The sequence below is a fragment of the Falco naumanni genome, chromosome 9 (genome assembly GCF_017639655.2).
Source record: "Falco naumanni isolate bFalNau1 chromosome 9, bFalNau1.pat, whole genome shotgun sequence".
NCBI classification, from domain to species: Eukaryota; Metazoa; Chordata; class Aves; order Falconiformes; family Falconidae; genus Falco; species Falco naumanni.
This window is the reverse complement of record NC_054062.1, coordinates 3232619-3249837: the sequence shown is the minus strand read 5'-3', so window position 1 is coordinate 3249837 and position 17219 is coordinate 3232619. Positions and strand designations below refer to the sequence as shown.

The 17219-nt window shown below is 48.0% G+C and overlaps 1 protein-coding gene across 1 annotated transcript in view; it reads left to right on the top strand.

The window, feature by feature from the left end:
* The window catches only part of PAPPA (pappalysin 1), a 181831-nt gene extending 165077 nt beyond the window's left edge, over positions 1-16754 (top strand). Inside the window, exons 21-22 of the mRNA XM_040607353.1 lie at positions 1245-1343; positions 12954-16754. Coding sequence (XP_040463287.1) covers positions 1245-1343; positions 12954-13061 — 207 coding nt within the window. The 3' untranslated portion in view covers positions 13062-16754. The remainder of the gene's footprint in view (positions 1-1244; positions 1344-12953) is intronic.
* Positions 16755-17219: the final 465 nt, after the last annotated feature.

Genomic DNA, 17219 nt, shown 5'->3' with positions numbered 1-17219 from the left:
AAACACCAGCAGTAAAAGCGTGTATTTGCACCACTCCGTAGGGTCCATTTCAATACTGATGAGCACGGCCAAGGGTCTGCCTGGGGAGAGCACGGCAAGCTCTTACAGCTGATTCTTCAGGTATCTATCATCAGGGAGACTCTGGTACTGCAATTGCTGCAAAATCCTCCCAGGAAACATCCACGAACCTCCCCACCCTCACTTCAATGATGCTTTCTTGTAAGAAAGTCCCCAGTGTGTTTTTCTCAGTGCAGAACAAATGAATTTTCCAAAGAGCAGATAAAATGGGAATGGCTCCATGAGCCCATGTGTGTAAGAAGTGTTACAGAGATATGATTCTGCTCTCTGCTGAGCATCCATTTTTCTGAGCTTTCATTGCTGCCTGGGATTCTCATACTGGGCACGGATCTTTTTTAGCATCAAGCACAGTTTTCACTTCCAAGAAAGAATTCTCTATTTGCTGACCAAGAGGGTTCCAATATGCAATGAAAAAACAGACATCAAGTCTTTTCTTCAGTTTCGTGATTATTATTCAGGTCCTGTGCAGCACATAGACTAGTGACCACATTTTCTTTTTCAAGGTGATTTATGAATTTCACCTAATAGCTTTCCACAACATCCCTCTGAATAATTGCCATTATGCCAGCTCTGAGCTGTGGAGTGGAGGAAGATTGTGTGCCATAGCCAAGGTCACGTGCAGTCACTGGTGGTCGGAGAACAAGAGCATGTGGTCCCTGTGCTGAGCTCAGACCACTTCCATTTCTCTTTGTGGTATGTTTTGTGCCCTCATTGCTGACACATGTTGCATAGTTTGGAGAACCGTGGTGGAAAGTACAGCTATTAAAAGCAAGCCAGTTTTGCTGCTATACATAACCTTCTTCTTATCCCACATAGTTTTGGAAGGTTAGCTTAAAATTATCAAAAGGTGCCACAATTTTAGATGCCTTGATGCTGTCTCTGGGACTAGATAAATTAATATTCCTGAAGCATCATCTTATGTGGGATGTGAAAAGCCAACAAGGGCTCATTTCCCTTCCATCTAGTGTCCTTTTTTTTTTTTTTTTTTTTTTTTTATACCCGCTTTGAAGGGAGAGGGGAATAATTATCTCTTGCTTTTCGGGGCAGCTAGTAATGTTACAAACTATATGGCTGCTTCAAGCCTTCATGTTTTCCTTCCGACATATAGTTACAGGTTGTGTCCATGTCCACGCTCTCAGTCTTTTTTCTGCTTTTTTCTTTTTCAGCCTTTTATGGGGGACAACTACTGTGACTCCATCAACAACCGAGCCTTCTGCAACTATGATGGTGGGGACTGCTGTGCCTCAACAGTCAAGACCAAAAAGGTAGGGATGCCCCTTTCTCTTTTCACTGGGAATTCCTTGCTGAGTGCTCCTTTGCACCTGATTTTATTTTTTTTTTTTTTGGCTGGAATAGGAAAGGTCCAAGATCTCAGAAAGACCTTCAGTCCAGGCATCAGCTCACCATAGGCACCGAGTTCTTGTGGGTTCATTTTGAAGTTCTCTCTAGGTATACATGTGCATTTCTCATCATAACCCATCTTACACCTGTGCAAGGCAGGTTCTTAAATAAACTGGTCAGAGACATTTATTCATTCTTATTGTAAACAAACTCTGGCTTCTCTATAGGCAAAGGCTGGCTCCCTCCAAAACCCTGGGTCACGTTCATTAGCAAAGCTGCATCTACTGCTCAGGAGACCTTCACCCAGAAACACCGAGAAGGGTATATTTGCCCATCCTGATATCCACCCTCAATGCTCAAAAGGAAAACTAAAGGTTAGGAGTCATTAGGAAAAGAACAGAGAGAAAAATGAAAGCATCATTGTAGGTGTGTACTTTGATCTGTGTGTACCTGCATGCATGTGGCAGTGGGACAGAGACCATAGGCATGGTTAGTGGAAGAGATTTATAAAAACATTATTTAACAGGAGGATGCTTGGGAAAATAAACCCCACTGTTTCTTATCACACAGCAATAAGGGGATGAAATGGTAATTATGTGGAAGCAGGATCCAAACAAATGAAAGAAGGTGCTTATTCACACAGTGTCTATTTGAATGATAGGATGCATTGCCACAAAGTGTTTTTAAGAACAAAAATATATTTGAAGTCCAAAAGAGAATAAACATATCGGTGAAGGTTAGCTCTATCAGTGGCTATTAAACACTGTGATCTGGATGCAATTTGTGCCTCAGGAATATCTAAACCATTGACTGCTTGAGCCTGGGGAAGGATCCCTCCACACATCTCCCTGTTTTATGCTGCTTTAACACCCATTTCTGGCCACGGTTAGGGACAGTGACTGGACCAACGGTTTGAAGCGCTACATTTCATGTGTTTCTAACCTGGATAGATTTTGAACTTGTTTCCCAAAGAAATGAAAGGAAATTTTAGCCTCTGCCATGTGAGATTTTTACTTTGTCTTCAAGATTTGAGTGTAGATCTGAATGAAAATCCAGCTATGTTAAATATTTGATGTATCTCAATAAATAACAACATTTGAGGGAGCTTGGGCTTAGCATATGACATCATCCATATCACCCATCTGAGGAAGAAGGTCCTTCCTACCGCAGCTGAGGCACCAGTCCAGTCCTTTCTAAGACAGCTTTGGCTGGAGGCTCTTTTCCTTGGTTCAGCCAAAGATCTCTTACCAGTACAGCACCGTAGGTTGTCTCTGGCCCATCTGGGAACACTGGCGAAGGGAAGTGGACAGGTCTCGGCAAGCGGAAAGAGTTTATTTCTCCATGGGGGGAAAGGTAGTTTTCCTAAATGTGCTTTTTTGGGGCAAATTTCCCCCCATATTGCTGTGTTTCTTTGCCAGTGGCTCTGCAAGCCAATGTGCTGGGAGGGAAGCATGGGCAGGTGAGCTTCTGCTCCCCAAAGGTGGAGTAGGGCATGGGGAGCCCCTCCGGGGCTCTCTGCTGAAACAGCCACTGCAGAGACAAGCGGGGTGAGAGGCAGCAGCTTGTCTTCAGTGTCATCTTCAAGAAGAGATTGCCATCTCTGGCTGATTTTCCACCTCCTTGGGAGGAGCAGCCCAGGGGCAAGCACAGCTTGCTCACTGACCTCACAGGCCCACCAGCTGGGAGGGCAGAACTGGAAGTGCCCAGTAGCTCAGCATGGCATTGGTCTTTACAACAGCCTGCCTGGGAAATTCATCTTGCTGCCTCCAGGCTTGAGAGCAGAGGATGAAAAATCCCAAGAGGTGCCAGAGGAGTGGAAGTGAGGTGACTGGGAGGGGACCGACCCAAACCAGCCCCATCAAGACAAGAGCTAAGGGCAAAAAGCATTGCTGGGTTGGGGATGGGAAGGACAAGGGATGTGAGTGCCAAATGGAGGGGGAGAGGGAGAAGATTAAAGTTTGGGAGCAGAATTTATTGCTGGGCAGGGAGTTGAGACAGAGTGGGATCTGCACAGAGTTGTGAGCACTTACCAGCCAGGCGAGTCACGCTCAAAGTATCTGCCGCTTCGCTGCCACCCAGAAATGAAGTGACCACCCAAGAGGGGGAAAGCACTTTGTAGCCCAGTTGGTTACTGGTTTCTGTGCTAAAACTGCCTGGTGCAAAGGGCAAGTGGTTCAGAGCCAGGCAGCTGGTCATGAGTCTGATGCACTTCCCCCGTGGAGAGGGAGATTTTATAGCTTTTTGGAAATAAGTCTGCTTCTACCGACTTCTCTGGGAGCTGTATCTTTGTGACCAGGGGAATTAGGTTTGCCCTGCTTTGTACTTTAGAAACACCCATCCTAGAGATCACGTAGTCTGAGGACTGACCTGTGTTGCCCATTGCTTCCTCGGCACACACTCAGCTTCCAAAAAGTTCTCCTCTCTCCCAAAACACCAACAACATCCCAGGAGCTGAACAAGGCACTCGGGAGGAGTGAGAAACCCACCTTCTCCTGGACCTTCCATGCCAAAAGCAAGAGGCTAAGTCCCAGTTTATTACATTTATAGGGTAAAGGGGGGAATAATAACCCAGCCGGCAGGGCTGCAGGGTCAAAGCCAAGGAGGCGGCAGGCAGCACCTCTCTGCCTGCAAAGCGGCCGCCGACACCTACGGCAGCAGCCGTGGGGCCACAGGTCTCGGCTCTGCGAGTTATTTTCCCGTCTGAGGCCTTTGACTGAGACCAGATTTCAGGCAAGGCTGTTCAAATACAGCCCTCCCTTTGAAGAGGTTTATGAGTGGAGCGTTACAGGAGATATTCCAAAGGGAAAAACAATGAAAGGTGAGAGAAAAGGGAGCTGAATAAAAATACTCCGCATACCAAATCCTTCCAGCACAGTTTGCCACCTACTTAAAAAGGCACATTTTTAAAAAACACATTGGGTGTAAAAGCCAAAAACCTGGAGGAGACACAGGGAGGGGCAAGTCCAGCTCTGTTAATTCCAATACCAGATGAGGATGTATTTTCATACGGTTGGAGAAAGAGCGAGACACATGAAAGAGACTGCTTTGCTCCTTTTCTTTCAGGGTTACATACTATGTGGCAGATGTGTCAGTCTTTTAAAGCCCCTGCAAGTTTGCCCATAAATGTCTAACATTTATGCAACACCTGTTTTTCTCCCAAAATGTCACAGGACATTTTACAAGCTTTAGATTTATCATCTTTTCACCATTGCAGCCACTGCTGAGGTGACACATGGTTCACATTTAACAGAACATAGCAACTCCTCACATTATTTTAGGAAAGGGCTTAAGATTAACATTGCATCATGTGAAGATTCAGGAGTTAACAGTCAAGTTAAGAGCTGGCTTCAGGTCTTTAATGGCCACGAACTGTCAAGACAAGTTTCACTGCAATCTCACTACCCTCCCAAATGCACTTTCAGCTGCACGCAATGCTGTGAACCGGGCTGCGTGAAAGCAAAATTATTCAACCCATGTTCACTTCAATTCTGAGCCCTCTTACTTAATGTGAGATTTTGCACGCTTCTGTTTTGTTGCCCTGCAAATGCACAAGAGATTTCCATGCAGCGGTCACTTAGGCTGTGTTTTCCCTTTGCATTTGAGTATTAGCAGCAAATGACCTTGTGCATTTCTGCAGCGAGAGGGGAACAGAGCAGGGTGACTTATCTGACCAACCACTGACTAATCAGCGCTGCTGCTTAGATAGGAAATAATGAGTATTTGCCCTGCACTGTTCACAGTCAGGCTAGAGAGCTTAAAAGAAATCATTAAAGGCCTCTTTTGAATGCTACAAATGACAACAAATAAATTCAGTCATATTCTGGGCATAAATTTGAGGCAACTGCAGTCAGCAAGCAAGAAAAAGAGACATTCATCAGCTTAATTATTTGTTGTGCGCTAACTGATCAGCGTCCCCCGGCAGCGGGCAAGCAGCCAGGGCTGGCACAGGGCGCAGTGTCCCCCAGGGAAGCGGGGCGCACATCCTGTGGCGCCTGGCGGTGCGGCCCCAGGCAGGTGGGGAGCGGGGGGTGGCGGGGTTTGCACGCGGGGCAGAGGACGGGGAGCCCTGTGTGTGACCCGGGAGCAGCTTTGAGAGACAGGAAGGCCATTGCCAGCCAACCTCCAAGGGAGGGAAAGCTTCTGTTGTGTGTCTGGAGGGGATAAAGTCTTCCGTGAAGGACAAAGCAAAATCCCATCTCCTTTTAATCTTCCTGCCCTCCTGACCCAGCACAGGTTGCCAGCTCCCTTCTGCCTGGCTGCTGTAGGAAGCTGCTTCTTGCTTTGTATCCTGCCGTAGATAAAAGAAGATACTTTTTTTTAAAAAAAAAAACGTTAAATACGTGACACTTGCTAAAGTGAGAAAAATAAATAACCTGGGCCTAACTGGCTGCCTCGGGGCTGGCGGCTGCCTGCGAGGAACCCCGGGGTGTGCGGCATGGCGGGGTGGGAGGCGACAGCTGTATCCCGAGTCGTTTCAGGAAATCTCTCCAGTCGCTGTTCTCCTTCACTTCTTTTCTCTTCCCCTTCCCTTTTCCAAGTTTTCCCTGGACAAGGCTGTCTAGAAAGGCCTTGCAGAAATCAGAAATGTCTCTCTTTAGGCTCTGCTTATGTACTTTGTTCAAGTCTCAGATCGCAGATTTGCTTAGTAGAAGATCCTTCAGTCTGGTCCCTGCAGATTTCACTACACAGAATGTGCCGTTTTAAAATTCCTCTAACTTAAACCATTTGAAAGGGCAAACTTTCATCTGTCTCTCCTCTCTGCTTTTCCCTTTTGTTGCATAAAGGGTAAACCTACAGCTCCCATGAGAAAAACCTGTCTCACTCAGTTATCACTCAGGTTTTCCCTTAACCACTTTGCCCCGTAGCACTTAGAAAAGAAAAAGAAGAATCGTCCTGCCCCTTCAGCCTCTTGACATTTCTGTCCGACACCTTGGAGAGGAAAACCAGCAAGTGCCTCAGCGGAAAACAAATGAGGACTTGCGGTAGATAGAGGACCGTGTGGGATTCATCCAAAGCTTTGCTTATCTAAGAGATAGGCAAGTTATCAAAAACTCTTCAGAGACTTTATGGCCGAGAATTCAAGGCCTAAAGAAAGGAGCTTTGAACTGAGGGACTGCTGCTGGCTCCAGCAGGGATTTCCAGAGACTGTCCCTGTCTCCCCAGAAAGGAGGGTCTGCTGCACTCCTACCCCTAAGACAACAGAAATAACTACTTCTTAGCATTTTGGAGAAATAAGTGCCTTCTCCCTGCTCTCTAACTGTGACGCAAACCTGTCTTGGGGCATCTCAGACCTTGCTCCGATGGCAGAACATGGGTTTGAGGCAGTGCGTGCAATTAGCAACCTAAGTGACCACCTCGGCTGAGGAAACTCGGCTTATCCGGACGCATTGGTGTTCCTGCCATGCTGCTGCTCCCAACGACTTGAGTGTCCCCAGCTGGGTGTGTTTGTCAGCTCTATAATTAGCTGGTGAGATAGGATGAATGGTGGGTGACACGGAGGAAGGAAGGATACAATGCGGGGTGTTGCTTCATGCCCCTGGAAGCGGCTGAGTGCCGCTGCGTGCTCCAAGTGTGCTGGTTCGTCCAGGCGTGAGGGTGAACTTGCTCACCCATGAGCTGGTGGTCCCAGCACCGGTGGCTAGCTGTTCGCTGTGTGAGGAGCCTTTTCAGTCATGGTTGGTTGGGATGGGAACTTATTTTGGGGCTCAGAGCTTGGTTTCATAATTGTTTAGGGAGGCTTTTCAGGCAGTGATAAATTAGAAGCAGTGATGGTAGCAGCACATGTTGTCTGTCCTGAGAGAACGTTCTTGGCTTCAAGGGACATGGGGCTTCCCACAACATACAGCGTTCCCAGGGGACGTGCTAGCAGAGGGTGTTTGCTTTGCTATCCGACCTCACTTCATTAGCAAGTGTTATAAAAACCAGCGAACAAACCTTCCCTGCTCCACCGCCAGCTATTTGGCCTCTGGGTGGTCTGGCTCCTATTAAATCTTTGGTGATTATTTAGACTAATTACATTCATGTTTGCACAATCAGTAGCACGAGGGTAGGAAGCACAGCTGATTGCTGAGCAACTGAGCTCCGTGTGGTTTGGCACACGGGCTCCCTGTCTCCGCTCAGCGGGCAGGCGGGGTTGCGGGGATCCGTGCGGGCAGGGCTTTCCCGGGGATCCCTGCTGGCTTTGGGCCATCCTGCTTCCACCAGATCTGGTGAGGCTGCTCCTGATTTATACCCGATGGAGAGAGAGAGAGGAGCGTCTGTTGGGTTCAGCTGAGCTACGTCTTGTTACACCACATTTGCTGGCTTTGGCGGGGGAAAGCCAGGTTTATGGCAGGGCAGTTAACAAAAATTCAAGCCTTTCAAACTCTATGTGCTGCATGGAGAGGAGGTTTCCTATGAGCTTCATCTTTGCTTTTCCCAGGCCCTCTGGAGCGGTGCCCTAGGTGTGAACCTGCATACCAGCGCCCAGAGTTAAAAGGGAGCTTGTTAATTTTGTTCTGTTATCTCAAAACAGCCCTGGTGACCTAAATGACGAAAACCACTGAGAAGACCCTTACAAGATGCATTTTTGTCCCACAAGGGCCTTGTCAGGGAACAAAATACTCCCCGGCATCTGAGCTGCGAGGGTCTCAGGAGGCGCGGGGCTGCGACACTCAGCACAGCCTGCCACGCTTATCTCGACACGCCGCGCTCGCCCGCAGAAGCTCTGTCTGCAGTGGGGCCTTCCTATTTCCAGTTAGGCCCATCTGGGAGATTTCGCAAACACTTCAGGGCTGAAATCTAACAACAGGCTGTTTCCCAACACTTTGCAGCCCTCCTCCCCTACTGCCTCCAACCCAGGCCCTTCCCTGGGCCTGATTCTGCCTGTCCTGGTGCTGATGTGAGACAGCCCCAAGTGTGCTGAGTGGGAGGTACAGCCCAGTCAACCTGACACAGCCCATGTGAGGGGTGAGCTCCCACCCTTTGCAGAACTCTTTCCCATCCCTCCCTGTACCTGTCTGGGATTTCTCCTGTCAACATTCCCACCAGTTCCCTACAGGCTGGCCTTTCTTAGCAGGGATCTGTCTTGGGATGTCACCAGCCTCTTCAGATAGGTGCTGCATAATGAGGATTTGTGGCCTCTCACTCATTTCTTGACCTGGCTTCTAGTTCTGCATTGCTCTGTTGTACTGTTGTCTTTGTTCCCATAGTCAGGAACATGGTGTCAAGGACAAACGCAGCCCTGTTTCCAAGTGGGAGTTTGGATTTTATCCAAGATCTCATCGCCTGGCATGGGAGAGGATGCTTAGGGCTCCCATACCTTTGTGGAGAATGGAAGTATGGGTCCATCACGCTGTGCAGCATGGGTGGTGAGTTGGTTGAGGTGGAATTGTCCCATATCTCCTGTGCATTATGCGCCCGATGCCTGTGCTAGCCTCCTGCCTAGCACAGAACCCTACACCTGCTGCAAATGCTCCTTTAGGTTCAGAGCAGTGTATGGCATGCAGTGCATGTTCCTGGGGTGACGAACATTGGTTAGGTTGTGTCTGTTTTCTCTTGAAGATAGCCAGGTCTGTGGTCCAGCGTGGTTCAGGTGTGACCCACATTCCCCTCGGTGCTATCGGTCCATGCCATGGCTCTGTTCTGGATTGTCTCCAGGAGATGTGTGTGTGTGTGACGTGTGTGTAGGTGTGCGGAGCCGTGTTCTTCAGTTGTGCCTTTTTCAACCTACTTTAGTTAGTCTGGGAAGACAATATCCTGCACTACATCAAATGACCAAGCCAGGCTCTGAGCTTAATTTTTAGCTTTTTCTCCCTGCCCTCCTAGATATTAGCCAGTCTTTCTACAAGGGAAGACAGATGTAGGTGAAACACAGAACTTGGTGAGTGGAAGGAAGAAAAGCCAATTCTTTAGTACTGGCTTTACAATGGGTATATCTGGAAATTTCAGGACAGGTCATATATTCTGTTAATTAGTTGGTCTTCACAGACCTATTTAAAAAGAAAAAAAGCAGTTAATCTTGGAGTATGTATATCTGGGCTCCACACTTAAATGGGCTATCGTTCAAAAAAGGTTCAGCATTTATTACTTCTAGCACATCCAGCAGCTTTATTCATGGCTCTGCACTCCAGAAGGCTACCACTGTATGCGCCCAAGGCAATAGGCACTCCTTCTTCTAAGGAGTCGTATGGTTTCTGTGAGTTGGGTACTTGTGACAATCCTAGTAGGTGCTGTTTGGGGACTAGATTCCCTAAATACCTGTGGAAGTCAGGTCCCTGGGGAATTCAGTTGTTGTAGGTGTTGTTTAAAGTGGAAACCCTGTATTACTGCTAAGCATTTGCAGAATTTTTTCTGGTCTAATGTGACTGTGAATGTGCTCATTACCCATAGAAATCTCTGCCTTTTCACATAATAGAAAACGCATCTCTGGAGCTCACTGCCATAAGACAAAACAATTCATCTATCTGGACAATAGCACTGTAAAAATTGAATTGCATGAGAAAACTCTGTAAGGGACATAAAGTGAACAAGGCTAATCTGATCAGGAAGAAACCCTCTTACACTCAGGCTACCCACTGCTATGAAGTTCTGCTGAGCCATGAAACTGCTCTCGGGGCCATGGCTCTGTCCCAGGGAGGCTTCTGTTCTTCTGTCCATGACTGCTCTTAGGAGACCAGAGGGTTTCTAGAGGACAACATGCAGCAAGACATTTCTTTTCTAGTGGCCCCATCTCACCAGAAATTGGCCACAATATAGGAGCTCTCTGGTCTCTTACGTGCACATTTGGATCAGGTTGCTCCAGTGTTGAGCACACGCTTACAGTGACCTGTTAGAAAGCAGAGGGGAAAAGCAGGACTCAGAAATGGGAGGAGTGGGACTGAAGAAGGTAGATCACTGCAAGGCAGCCTCAGACTCGTGCCAGTTTGGGTTTCTAAGGCCACTGTTTCAGCACAGCCCCCGGAGTAGGTTAAGGGAACATGAACTGGTAGTTTGGAGACACAGTTGTGCAGGGCTTCCACTCCTGGCTCTGGTGTTCCTGCCAGTGAAATGGCAGCATCGCTGGGATCTTCATGCCTGCGACACGTTTCGCTGTCCCACTTACGCATGGACAACAGCAGAGGCCAAGTGTAGCACGATGTCACGGCTGTTTTCAGAAACGCCAGAGTTGGCTGTGTGGTTGTCCTGTGTTCAGCACAAAACGTGCACCCACCTTCCCCGTGAGCCTGCCTCTCCCTTGAATGCAGGGGCCACTGCGTCGCCTTTGTTAGACTCTCACAGACAAACGTAGCGAATCCAGGCCAGGGAGAGGAAAGAGACTGATCAAGACAGATGAAAGAATCAGGTTCCCAGGTCTCGCCTCCAACTAGTAGCTTTGTTGTACGACAGGGAGGATTTTTTTAAGTCAAAATCATTGCCAAATCCAGATTGAACTGAATGGTTCAGGATAAAAAAATAAAAATAGGGAAAAACTCCAGACATACTTAAATGTTTTGTTTGAGCGTTTTCTAAGTGAAATAAGTTTTTATTTCAAGACATAACTTTTGCTGTGAAATAGTCTTTTTCATTTGGATGTCTTGGAGAGAAAGGTCAAACCTGAACTGTGGCAGATAACCTAAACCAAAATGTTTACTGCTACACTGAACAGAAAAAGACAATTTATTTTCATGTCTCTTTTCTTTTTGCCTTTCCAGTATTTTAATTTAGTCATTAAACAATCCCTCCTCAGCCTCCTCCCCAAACCTCATTGTTTTCAGACTTCTCTATTTCCTATCTAAGAATATTCATAACACTGTGATATGAGACTGTCCTGCTCTGGCTGGCTTCTGTTGGATCAAGTGACCATTAAGCTCCTATTGTTTTCTGCAGTTTATAAACTTTAGTTTCCAATTATTTGATTTAATTTGTTTTTAACTCGTTGGACTTTCTCTTCTCTTTGCAACCTCCGCATTTGGACAACTGTAGATCCAGATTATTCACTGGCTGGTTATTTAGCTCGTAAATCCCCCAGGGCATGGCTTGATGAAGAGTCATCACCTTATTCTACCTGGAGGGCCAGGTCTTCTGGGAAAGAAGGCAAAAGCAAGGGGAGGAGGCTCTCTAAATCCTGATTTGGTGATGAGCGTTGGCTATTTAATGTCTCTGTCAGCATGTCCCTGCCTTAGGCTCCCCAGTTGTGAAATGAAGATCCACACCCCTCAATCCCGTCCTTATGTGCGTCAGGAGAAAGGCACGTTAGAGATGGACATGCAGGGACACGTATGGAAGGTCTAGGTGGAAATGACAGCTATGTGTTCACGCACAGTGCTTGGTCCACATTCCTAGATGTGCTGTTGATGATGCCTAGGGAACAGGCAGAGCCAGGCTTCATAGCTTGGAGAAACGTGTTCATGAAAGAGAGATCAAACGTGGCAGCAAAGCCAAGGGGAGCAGCTGGAGCACACGCGCGCAGCCCTCGCAGGGAACATTTGAACAGGTTGTGGCACTGTCTTGGAAGTTGTGTAGAGGGGAATGAAGTCATTTGCTCTGTCTGTGCAGATGGGAGAAATTCTTGGGAATTCACTTCAGGGCAAGCGAGACAGTGTCCCACTGCCCCCCCCCCCCCCCCCCCCCCCCCCCCCCCCCCCCCTTTTCTTTATGTAAACACTATGATGCAATAGTCCAAAAATCAACTTCCACTAGCCAGGCACTGCAGGCTATTGTTTCAGCTCCTTCCTACGCTTCTCCAGAGAGATCATGGACAGATGATGGATCATGCACGCAGTCTCTCACTTGCATACCTTTGCCATTCCTCAGTGCCCGTTAGCTGCATCTCTTGACCTTAAACACCACAGGTATTTAGAGAAGTCTCTGCTGGACTGCAGCTTCACTGACTTGCTACATACTGCTTGGTGCAGTTCCTGACGAAACGAAGCCAAGAACATTTATAGTTAATACACCAATGGACATAGGCAGAGCAGCAGCACCCAAGCCATAGGGCCCTACTGCAGGATGATACCCTACAGAGGGGGCATTATGGCCCAGGGGTTGGGTTCACTGAAACCCCCAAGCTGGGGGTGGGTAGGACCCAGTAGCATTTGGTGACCATTTGAGTTGGTCATGTGAGATAAGGGTTTTGTAACTTTGCTGTCATGTAGTGTTTGCAGCCTTTGGGGTAAGGATAGCTTTTCAGAAGAGGCTGGCAGTGTAATGGGATGCCAGCATCTTGGTAAGTACCCCCAAAAGCCCCAGGGTTGTCTGAGAAGTACACGTCTCCCCAGCCAGCTGTGTTCATGTGCTTGATGTGAACTCAAGAGAGTATCTCCTGACCAGTAACTACATGAGTTGAACAGGTTCTTCTTTACACTTTTCACAGCCTTTCTTATGGACGGGTAGCTCACCTGAGTCCTTGGTGCACCACCGGCTCAACATTACCATAAATCACTGTAAAAACAGGACATAGATGAAAACTGCAGCTAATCTCTGACTATGTCACTACAGAGATCTTGTTTGTTCTCCTGGATGCTGTAGGTGTGTTCCCTCCTTCATGTCTTTGTGTCTTTGGTTTCCTTCCCCAGGTTACTCCTTTCCCTATGTCCTGTGACCTACAAGGAGAGTGTGCTTGCCGGGACCCCAACGCCCAAGAGCACAATCAGAAAGACCTCCGTGGCTTCAGTCTTGGGTAATGCCAAGTGACGTGGAAAGGAGGACCACACTGCTCAAGGCAGGCTAGGAGAGACACCACATCCCTTTTGGTATAGTTTTTAACATTTAGCTGCTCAACTGGATGGCATTTCTGCACCAGGGACCCTTAGAATTCAACCAGTCTGCCTTTAATTTTTGTCCAAGGAGAACTCAAAGTAGGGGTTTATGTATTAACTATATCTTAAATAGTGATGATGAGAAACAACCAACCAAGAGTCGAGAAGACTTTCATGTATCAAAACAGCATGTTATGCCCACCTAATTTGAACAGTTCATATCTAGATTCAAGGCGAGAAACAAGCTATTTATGTACACATATTTATAGAAATAAGTAGAGAAAGAGAGAAAGAGTGAGAGATTACGTTCAACGCAAAAACACTTTCCCCTCCCCAGCACTCACAACTCAGATCGTTCACGGAAGAGGCTGTGCTCTTGGAGGACTCCAAGCTGAGCCTTTTCTGATGCTGAATGCCAAGGTATCGCATGCTCGGGGCACTGAGGTTGGGGGGGGATCTCCACAGGGCTGTGCCTCTTGGCAAGTGACTTGCCAGATGCCCAGCCAGCTCGAGACATGGGATGAGTCTGCTCCTCACAGGAACGCTACTTCCAGCCAGGGAGCTCAGCAGACTGCAGTGGCCTTTCTGTACAGCTCCTCCTTCTCCCCTTGCCCTCAAAAAGCCAACAAAAAGTCCCCTTGTAGCCTGCATGCAAGCTGCAGGGCTGCTGGGATGTTTCTGTGTGGAGATGGGCAGGTGGTCCCATGGTGGAGCCAGGGAGTGGGGAGTCTAAGGACTGGCATCAAGGAATGTGGATGATTGCTTCTGAGGAGCAGAAAGGGTAACTTGCGCCTGCACTTGTCATTTGAGCATGTCTGCTGCTGCTACTCCTGCTGCTATGTCCCATACAACTAGTTTCCTTACCGTGTCAGGACAGGGTGAAAAACAACCCCATGCAACCAAACAGTCTGCCTTAAAGCTTACCTACAACCTGCCTTTCAAACCCTCTGGTCTCTTCCTCAGCATTGGGGCAAGAAAACAGGACACCAGCCAGCCAAAGGAATCTGCTTTCTGGTTTCCACCCAGCCAAGTGGTTCTCTGGACCTTCTCCACCCCCCTTTTACGGTGGTCTATATCTAACAGCCACTTCATGCTCCTGTTTTCTCAGGAGAGGGGAAGAGGAGGAGGAGGCACATGCTATGGGGAAAGGACTGCAGGAGACAGTATTAGAATTTTGGCTATATTTATCAGTATTAAGCTTCCAGGCCAGTGGGTCAGACACTTTTGATAGATCAGGAGCTTAGCTGCTTGTAATCTTCTAGAAGGAAGGGCATTAGCTGCAGCAGACCTCAAAATTCTCTGTCATATAGCTCCATCCTGTTTCAGCCCAGAGGGGAACATGTTGTACCAGACCCCTGGGGACTCATTTCATCGTAAGGTTCATCATGATGAGTCACTGAGATGCCCAGGACATCTAGTGCTGCCACTGCTGCTACAGCCCATCCCACGGAAGTCCCAGAGATCTTTCCAGTGTGGCTTGGGCTTTCCTCCTGCTGCTTCAGGGTCCTGCTAGGAAGAACACACATTCAAGAGAGCATCCTTCCAAGTGTTAAGTCTTTCTGTTCCTTGGGACTCTCCTGACATGTACAATCTACAGATAAAGACAGGTTGGAAAGATTATTTTCCTACTTCTGCTTGATTGAACATATAGGCGCTGGAGCAAGGCAGAAGGGTAAGGAGAGGGGTCATTTAGGTCATGCAGACAAATGCAAAAGTGGGTAGGAGAACTAGAAATGGAAAACTGACAGAGCTGTAAGGCGCAAGGAGCCAGGCTCTTGTCACCCACTGTTGGGGTTGTTTCTGTTGGAATTAACCAGAGATGAATCTTGAAAACTAACATGTAGAGGCCTGGAGAGATGATTGTCATAAGAAGGTGAGGAGCTCTGTTTTATGAAGCTCCTAGTTATTCTTGGAGAAGTCCTGGCCATGGGAGCTGTGCAGATGGCTCTACCCCACCGGGCCGGGGTGGGGTGGGGTGGTGGGGATGCGTGTAGAGGACAGGGAGGCACAGTGGGATCAGGGCTCCTTCCATGGAGTCAGTAGAACGTCCTCCAGTGTAGAGACCAGTGGCAAAACTGGGCCTGGGCAAAACTTCTGCTTTTGCCCCTTGCCATCTAATTAATAATGGAAGTAAATAACTGTGAAAAGGTTGTTTCCTTCTGGTCCCTTCATCCTCCCCTTTTCTGTTGGCAGTTTGTTCATGTGCCATCCAGCCCATCAGAAGAGTCGACAACCTCAAAAGCCTTTCAGATTGCCAGCGCATCATGTCCTCGATGCCTGAGCTATTTTGGCATGACCTCCCTGCTCCACCCCACCTGGGTTTCGCCCTCGCAGGGAGCCTCAGTTCAGGTCCTGTGTGCATCCTGATGGCAGCTCAGTTTGCAAGATCCCCTTCTCAGTCACGCAGCTCTGCACGGAGGAGATTTTTCATCTGCTTTTCCCACCTAGGACATTACTCAGGAGAGGCAGGTCTGTACAAGCATTATTGCCACTTGCTGCTGTGGGCTCCCAGGAGCTCAGAGCCCGCTGAGCTCCTCTGCCTAGCCACCACCAGCCTCTGCTCACCGAGTCCGAGTCCTTCTCGCCTCAAGGGTGACAGTGGCCTCTTGCCAGCCCAGCCTCACACCTCAGCTTCACTCCTGCAGTCCAGGGGTAATCCAGTTCCCTTTCCCACAGGCAGGCTTTCCATGCTGATTTTTTTTTTTCTAGCTGCCATGCTGGCACTGTCCATCTCATCCAATGGAGCTGATGGAACCAAGAGCAGAAGAAGTTCTGTTCTGTGTCGTGTCAAATTCAATAGCTTTTTTTTTGTTTCCATTGGGAAAAGATTGCATTGGGGCAAAGCTTTGCCCTCTGCATTTCGGGTGCTGTACCATGCACGTGGGGGATGCACAGAGGGGAGCTGTGGGGCATGGACACCTGCTCAGCTGTTATTCCCCTGTGCTCCAACCCTGGGGCAAGGCCAGCTGGATGACCTTGTAGCTTCTACCACTTTAAGGGCCTTGAATGTCCAGTGGAGTACCTAGGAAAGACTCTCCATGCCTGTGATGGCCATTGGGTGGGAGTGAGAGGGACATTATCCACCATCTCCACCCACCAAACTAGTGGTGTAGGACAACATCAAATAAGTTTGGGGGAACGGGAGAGGGTGCTTACGCTGATGAAATTTAGCTGCTCATGAAGTCCAGGTCACATCAGTGCCAAGATCTCTGTCACAGACAAGGAGCCAAGGCTGCACCCTACCTGGGCCACCAGCCAGCCTCTTGGCTATGGGTGGTGTCCACAGCCAGCAGGGGAGAAAGCTGGAGCAGAAAGCGGTGAACGGTGCATGGTGGGGTGGGAAATTCCTATCAGCTGCTACCCCTTTCCCTCCCCACCCTCTCACACAGGGGCTGAGCTGGTGTCCTCCTGCTTTTCTTGCATCTTCCACTGTCCCCCCCTAGGCTGAGAAAGGAGGATGGCACCAGAGGACTCTTGGAGTCGGGTTCCAGCTACCTCCCTTCCGGTTTTGGTTTCACTTGGTTGTAACTGTCGGTTTGTTCTAGGTTTTACCTGTGTTCAAGAAAAAGAAAAAAAAAAAAGGAAAAAAAAAAAAGAGAGAAAAAAAGAAAAGCCCAATAGCCAACAAAAGTTTCTTGCTGCAACTGATTCAAGTGGGGGAAAAAAATAACAAGTAAAGCTTTACAGAGAGGAAGAAAAGAGAAAAAAAAAAAAAAAAAAAGAAAGGAGAAAAGAAAACCCGCATAATCCAAATTCAAGAAGAGCAAAGCCTATTTTTGTGTGTTCAAAAAGAAAACACTGATTCTGCCAGCTGAGTAGAGAGCTAGATACTTAATTGTAGATTTCCCTAGAAGTACCGTGAGGTTTTATAACATTGTCTGGTTTTGTTTTCCTTGTGCTTTGTGATAAGTCCAGGAACTAAGGCTAAGGTATTTTTTCCCCTGGCATATTGTTGTTTGTGGGGGGAGGGGGGGGTGGAGGTTTTTGGGTTTTTTTCCAGATTATTTTTTTAATTGTGTGTTTGTGCTTATTTTTACGTTATCCAACTGTACATACGCATTTAACCAGTATTTCACTGTGCTC